This window comes from Dipodomys ordii, unplaced genomic scaffold, assembly GCF_000151885.1.
Source record: "Dipodomys ordii isolate 6190 unplaced genomic scaffold, Dord_2.0 Scaffold40, whole genome shotgun sequence".
In the NCBI taxonomy this organism is placed as follows: Eukaryota; Metazoa; Chordata; class Mammalia; order Rodentia; family Heteromyidae; genus Dipodomys; species Dipodomys ordii.
Genome location: NW_012267256.1, coordinates 8,063,366 through 8,071,344, shown reverse-complemented (window position 1 = coordinate 8,071,344; position 7,979 = coordinate 8,063,366). Strand labels below are relative to the sequence as shown.

Sequence of the window (7,979 nt, the reverse complement as noted above, 5' to 3'; positions counted from 1 at the left end):
CCAATAATGGACATTTTCACTTCTTGAAATCATCGGCAGCAGAAGGGAAAGGAGGCAGGAGGAGGAGAGGGCGAGATGGCACTGAACGGAAGGTTTCTGTATTAAGTTGTAAGTAGTGGGAGAGGAGGTGAATGTTTTGAATTCCAAAGTCCGTTTCTGACCTCAAACCAGAGGCCGTGCAAAGGTCGAAGGTTGCCAAAAGGTCCAAAGGTTGTGACAAGTTCTAATGGACGGGAGCTGCCATTTTGTGAAGACGGTGGCAGTTTGTTTAGTCTGATGATGAGTCCAGCCAGGTAGAAACGAGTCTCTTCTTCAGAAATTACATAAAGGAAAATGGCAGCAGTGGGTGGAGAAAAGTACCTGCCTCCTTAATTGTAACTTGAAGCATTCTGATATACTCTCTGTACAGCCTTTAGTTGTATACCATTGAATGCCACCTGAAGGGGAAAAAATAAAAGAGATAGAGCAAATTAAAAAAATTTCTAGGAAGTATAATGTTGTTACCTGGTCTTACACGTGTCATATCTCTAACAGGTTAAAAAAACAAAACAAAAGAATGCTAAAATAAATAAAAGAAAGCAAAGACTTCAGGTTTACCAAGATACAGATGTAGCATTTCTACCACTGATGGCTCAGAGAGCTCCCGTTTAAGCTATTTCAGTTGAGTACTTGGCAATACACAGACTGACAGTGTCAAACCAAATCGCTTTCCAGCTCTGATGATAAGAACCACGTGATGGCCAGTGACTATACAGAAATTTCGGATGTGTTAACTCTTTAGAAGTTTGCTGATAATCACCCTCAAGGTGTAGCCCACCATCACGAGTGCTTCAAAGGACCGAGTCCCTGGAGAGATCTTGTACATATGTATGTGTGTCTCCAAAGATGGCCGCTCACCCAGAATTCCACTTATTTTTTTACGGACACAGTGCATAGTCACTGTAGGAAATGTGAGTAAAACCCAGAACCACAAAGGGACAATAACTTCCCCAAGACCCTACCACCCTGAGCTTCAGTTGTTTGAGTGGCCACATCGGTGATTGTTGCCAATGACAAACCAGTGGTTTCTGAGGCTGGGTGTGGTGGTAGACACCTGTGACCCTAGTACTCAGGAGGCAGAGGCAGAAGGATGGAGAGTTCAAATCCAGCCTGAGCTATAGAGAAGCCTTCTCTCTACTAACAAGCAAGTAAAAAAAACCAGGCAGATAAACAAAACATGTGATTTCAGAGTGGTAGATGTTTGTATAACCATCACAGCCAATTTTTTAAAGCTGATCAGTATAATTTAATTACATTAATCTTGAGGAAAACTATAGTTAAATGTAGCAGAGCCATTTTTGTTACCATAACTAAATAGGGCAGTAGATGAGGCAGAAGGTGCTCTTCGCACTTAGAAGGTGGAGGCCACAGAGGCGCCGATACGTCTTACAAATGTAGCAAACTTAATGTTTGTCATCTTTCTTGTTACTGTGACAGAATCACTGAGACAATCCATTTGTTTTGGCTCACAGTCTCAAGAGGTTTTAGCTCCTGGTTGTTGTTCTGTGGGGTTACAGAACAACCATGGGGGCATAATGTGGCAGAAAAAGCCACTCGCCTTGAGAGGTGAACTATGATTCACTTCCTCTCCCCCAGCTGACTTCAATGGCCTCTAATTTTTGTTCTTTCCATTGAATGGAGAAGAGTTTTGGTTTGTTGAGTTGTGTTCATTGTATATAGTATGGATTGTTTTACAATTGGACTTTTCCCTTCTCTACCATGTTTTAGATATTTTTTTTTCAGGTTAACAAATAGATTTAGTTTGTTCTAAGTATCACACAACCCTCCATAGCTTGTCTATAACATAGTTTGTTCACTGTAGGTGATCAGTAAGACTATTGGCACGGCTTTTTACTGCTAAACATGGGGCTACCACAATAACCTTGATACATGCCCTTTCTCTGCAGCAGACACCAAGAAAAAGAATAATTTTAAAGATTGATGTACTAACTTGTACTTTTAATGGAAGTTTACCAATTGCCTAAAAAAATGTCCAAACCAATATAAATTATCATTGGAAATGCATAAGAATTTCCACTCCCCACATGATCATTAATCTCATATAATAAGACTTTCATATTTTTGTAAACAAGTCACATATTATTAAATGGGCACCTGAGACTCCGAACTGTAATCCTAGCTATGTGGGAGGCTTAGATCTGAGACTCATGGTTAGAAGCCAGCTCAGGCAGGAAAGTCTGTGAGATTGTTAAGTACACATGTTTGTGTTTGTGTTGTGTGTTTGTGGAGCAGTGGTTCAAGTGGTAGAGTGGGAGCCTTGAGCCAAAGGACTCAGGAACAGCTCCCAGGCCCCGAGTTCAAGCCCCAGGACTGCTATACACAGAAAAGTCCTATTTATGATTGTAATTTGTACCACCTTCATTTTTACTAACGTCCAACAGCTTTGTGTTTAGATTTATTTATATAAAAGACACTAGCCTTGAGTATTAAAGCTCGGGGACAGCATCCAGCAGATCAAGTACCAGGACTGGCATTAAATTTTTTTTTCAAAGAAAAACCTCTTGTTTCCATATCTTGGAGTTCATTTCTCTTAGCATCATCTTTTTAAACATTTTTATTTATTTTTTGTGTTTATGTGATGCCAAGGAATCGAACCCAGAACTTCATGCATGCTAGACAAGCACTCTACCACTAAGCTACAGTCTTTGTACCGCTTAGCATCATCTTATATGGTCATTTGTACATAGCTATTGAGCTATTGTGATCCTCTTCAAGGACTATCCTACATGTATACTAATTATTTAAATTATTATGAGGGAAACCATACAGTCTGTTTACAGTCTGGCTTACTTGAGGTTTTTTGTTGTTGTTTTTAATGTATTATGTGAATTTATTTTTTTATTGCATTTTTTCTTTTATAACTCCTATAGTTTACCTCTTGTTGTCACTGTATTTGATTTCGGTGTATTGTATATATCTTTATCTCAATTAGGGAAGGGAAACAAAATGGTGAGGCAAAGGGCAAACAGCGACACAATATGTTAGAAATGGACTTTACAACTTGGGGGTCCAATGCGGGGAAGGATAGTGGGAGGAAAATGAGGGAGGGGATAATAATATGTGACAAGAAATGTACTTACTACCTTACATATGTACCTGTAACCCCTCTCTACACCTTGACAATAAAATTAAATTTTAAGAATAAAAAAGAATTGCCTTCAAATTTCTTTTGACAAGTTTCCCCAGATAGCTAGGGTTAAAATAATTGATTTATAGAAGTTTTTAATATTTTTAATATTTTTTTCCTGTTATCTTTGTTTCCATGATTTCTACCAAGTTTATTCTCTATTGTTCGCATTTCAGGTCATTATTTATTTTCAAAATTGGAAAACATTGATATGTGTTCATAGTAATCATTTACTTGATGAATTTTACATTTGAGATGTTAAGAAGGCCTCTTTGTCTTCCATACTTAAAATATACCTTTCAGTGTTTGTTTTTTTTCTGTCAGTCCTGGGGCTTGAACTCTGGGCCTAGGCACTGTCCCTGGGCTCTTCAGCTCAAAGTGAGCACTCTTGAGCCATGTGCCACTTCCAGTTTTCTGGTGGTTAACTGGAGGTAAGAGTCTCACAGATTTTTCTTCCTGGGCTGGCTTTGAACTGTGATCCTCAGAACTCATCTTCCTGCCTAGCTAGGATTATAGGCGTGAGCCACCAGCACCCAACCCTTTTAGTATTTTCTTCTAATGTTTTTCCCATTTAGAGGATTTGTGCTTAACTCTCAGTCATGTGAGTGAGGGCAACTTCTCGGCCCTGCAGGCTGCATGGCTTTACAGGTCGCCATGTTGGGAAGGGCTTGGCAGATTATGCAGTAAATTCTGGGTAGTCATGGGCTCGATACCCAGCATTGGAAAAAAAATATCGGTGGGAAGGTGGAGACTGTCAGGATCTCTCCAGCTGCTCTCATGGTGTGATTGACGTCATGTAGACCCTGCGAAGCCTTTGTGATGACAAATGGCAAGTAGTCCATGTCCAGTGAGTGTGTTCTGGTACGAGGACTATGCCCACACTCATGTTAAATGTATGTCTTTAAACATCCAGACTTACCTTTAGTGTGCGCTTCCACTTTACAGAACTGACCGGGCTTTGTTCTGCAGGTCCCAAAGTCTAAAAGACATCCATGGAAGGGGATGGAGAGATTGCATAACCTACAAATCACACCTCTGACATCTCCAGGGGCAGAGGTGGAAAATGAGGGGAGACAGTGATGGAGGCCAGAGAGAAAGAAAAAGAAGCAGGGGCGAGGGGTGAAGAAATAAATAGGTAAATAAATAAGTGCACATAAAACAGTGATTGGAAACAAACAGGTAAATAAACAAATATAAATACAGCACTGATTTCAGTTTTGAGAAGTAAATGTAGAAGTGGCGCTGTGGCTCAAGTGGTAGAGCGCTGGCCTTGAGCGGAAGAGCTGAGGGACAGCACCCAGGCCCAGAGTTCAAGCCCCAAGACTGACAATAAGTAAATAAACAAGTAAGTAAATGCGAATTAAACAATTACATTTTTCAATTCACAAAAATTAGAATGATCTCTCCTTTTTTGACATTTACTGATGAAAACTTCCAAACAGCACATGCTGCATTAATATAGTGAAAGCACCTTCCTTTGAAGGTAATCATAAATGAGGAGGATTTCTCGGAGCTTAATTAAATCAAATCAAAATTATTTCACCAAAGAATTTAATTTGAGCCACATATCTGCTGTTTAGACTTCATTGCTATGCCTACTGTAGCATAGTCTACATATCATGAATGATTTTTTTTTTGTATATTGGTTCTCTTCTATACCCAAATTCAGTGACTCAAAAATTTATTCACTTGGGTTACATAGAGCTAGTTTAGAGCTTCTTGAACACAAACAACTAAAGATTGGAAAGACATTATTATCTAGAAGATTGGTTCCCAAATTATAATGTGGATTATATTTATTTGAGTGGTTAAAATAAAATCAAGCAGATTCCCAGAGCCCCCACAGACTTGAGTTAGAATCTGTGGGAGATGTGGAGATAGAATCTGTGGGAGTGTGTGTTTTAGACGTGCAGAAATAGCTGAGTGGTTATTATTTGACAAAAGAGGTCTGAATCAGTGTTGGAGAACCATTGTGTCTACTAATTCAGTTATCCTTGATAATGACTCCTGGAGAGAGCCGTGGCCACTGATGGAAAGCCGCTTGCTACTAAAAATAGTAGGGATTGTTAAAAATAGCACAGATTGTGAAACGATTCCTCGGTAACTGAAACAAAATTTGGCTTAGTTTTCACTGTTGCCATCTTTCAGTGTATAATGCTCATGGTCACGTCATTGCTACTCATTGATAACCCTAATTAAAAGTTGACTAGACATGAACTCCAGGGAAAGAAGACAAGAGATATGCTTCCATTGCTGTGGTTGCTGTCTTGTTTTCTTTCCCTTTTGTCTTGTTTATTTGTTTGTGTTTGGGACACTAGACGCTATGGAAAATGAACTGAATATCTTGTGGTGAGGATGGGAGGAAAAGAATGGGGGAGAGCAAAGGAAAGGGAGACATGGTCCCAAAAGAATTGTACTCAATACACATTACCTGATTCATGTAACTGTAACCCCTGTGTTTATAAACACTACAATAACAATTCAAAAACAGTTGACTAAGCACATTGTATAATGGATTTTATAGGTCTGCCTGCCAATGCAATGTCTGCATACCATTTTATATCTTTGTCTGTATTTCGGGGGGAGGCTCCTCCCTTTCCTTCACTCCCCACCTCCTTTTCCTTTGTAAATAACAACAACAAAACAAATAGGCAAGGTACCAGTGGCTCATACCTGTAACCCTAGCTGCTCAGGAGGTTGAGACTTGAGGATCACTGTGTGAAGCCAGCTTGGCAGGGAAGCAAAGTCCACGAGGCTCTGGCCTCCAATTAATCACAGCAAAAGCTGAAAGTGGAGCTATGGCTCAAGTGGGAGAGCACTACCCTTGAGCTAAAAGAAGCTCAGGGACAGTGCCCAGGCCCAGAATTCAAGCTCCAGGATCAGCAAACAAAAACAAAACCCAAACCAAAAGAAAACCGTAGAGTCTTCCTACGTAGCCCAGATTGGCCTCAAACTCACAATCTTCCTATCGTAGCTTCCCAAGGACTAAGAGTATAGGAATGTATCACAACTTCTTGTTAGGCTTATCTCATTTATACTATCTGGCCAAGCATAATAGGTATTGAGCCCAGTATTTGGTACAAAAAGCCCACAAGGTACAACACCAGTATTTTGTTTATTCTAGGATACCTTATTGATTCTCCTGCTGAAGAGTATAGTCTGAAAACCAAGAGTATTAACCAGATTGTTAGAAATGTAAACTCTCAGACTTTGGCCTCTACCTACTGAATCTGACGCTTCATTTTAAGGTCCTCCGGTGATTCTTATGTATGTTACATTTGCCACATACTGTTACTGAGGGTGCCTTCTCTTCCCTCTTTATGCAGGATGTCTGTAATACACTCTACGCTGCTACCTTCTGGGGTCCACAAAGTGCCCTTACACCTTATGAAGAGGGAGAAAGAATCCCACAAAGGTACTTGAGCACATATTTGGAGACATATTTTTCTGAACGTTTACTGAGTGTGAAGCCTCTTAATAGTTCTATAAATTGAATTGAAAGTCCCTATTATCTCCATACATTTTTTTAATACATAAAGGAGTATTGGAGGTGATGGCGAAGAATACTCAGAACATGAAAAGTACTGGGAGCTTGGTCCATACTTTTGCTCAAATTAACTTGCTTTGTCACACCTAGCCTAGTTTGCTAAGTGCTCAATAAATGCTAGCACTGGTTACTGTTAGTTGAGAGCTTATTCTGGTTTTGTTCTAACTCCACAGGGATTAATAAAGCAGTGTTTCTTTCCTTCTTTCTTTTTGCTTTGTTGGTTGTGGGGCTTGAACTTATGGCCTGGGCTCTGTCCCTGAGCTCTTTTGCTCAAAGCTACCATTCTACCACTTTGAGCCACAGCACTACTTTGAGTTTTCTGGTGGTTAATTGCAGATAAGAGTCTCACGGAGTTTCCTGCCTGGGCTGGCTTTGAACTGTAATCCTCAGATCTCAGCCTCCTGGCTAGCTAAGATTACAGGTGTGAACCACCAAGGCATCTGGCATAGAGCAGTATTTCCTAAGAGTCAGAAGATGATTAACCCAAAAGTAGGTTTAGGAAAAAAGAAAGAGTAGGTAAAGCCTAAATAGTACCTTCCAAAATTTCTTATTTTCCACCTAGAGATATTGTAACTCTGCAATTTCTTAAATAATTTGATTATGTTTTCTGATGACTTACCACCTAAGAGACAGGAAAAGATAAAAACACCAGCAAAGACAGTCTTTCTCATTGTCAGTTTACAGCCAAAAGGAGGTTGAACCATATGTCTCGTCATTAAACTTTTCCTGGGGAAATAATATCATTACATAGCTATATCAGGGGTGTTCAAAAGACAAATCACTGATGAATTTTTATTTATTTCTATAAGAAACATGAAATTATTTTGTTCATGACAAAAATCAAACCACTAGTCTCCATAGAAATTTCACCATAAAACTTCCAGCTGTAGAACTTTTTAAGCTTAGATGTCTTTTTATAACTGTCATACCCCCCCTTTACTTTTCCCTGGAGAATGATAGTTTAATAGAAAAAAGAATAAAGTGATATAGATGATGCTTTAGGGGTTATGTTGTGTTAGAAATCCTTGTAACTTGTAGTGGATTTGAAAATAATTTCAACCTCTTCATAAACTAACGTTTTCCCTGAAAAGGTTGTGTGTATAAGGAACAGCCTATGATAAATGACCACTAGTTAGTATTTAGGCAAAATTTGAGAAACTGAGCTGTCAGACTTCTGTTATTTGTGACTTACCTATCTGGAGGAATTCTTTTTTCGGTGTAAATGTTATGGGAAGGTGTGTAACA

The 7,979-nt window shown here is 39.3% G+C and overlaps 1 protein-coding gene across 1 annotated transcript; it reads right to left on the bottom strand.

The window, feature by feature from the left end:
• Positions 1-312: 312 nt before the first annotated feature.
• LOC105987197 (chromosome unknown open reading frame, human C9orf57) lies at positions 313-7,450 on the bottom strand. The gene is made up of 3 exons (XM_013018396.1): positions 7,354-7,450; positions 4,107-4,229; positions 313-437 (listed from the first exon to the last, which is right to left on the bottom strand). Exons 1-3 carry the CDS (start codon positions 7,448-7,450, stop codon positions 313-315), a joined length of 345 nt encoding a protein of 114 aa, XP_012873850.1.
• Between the last annotated feature and the right edge of the window lie 529 nt (positions 7,451-7,979).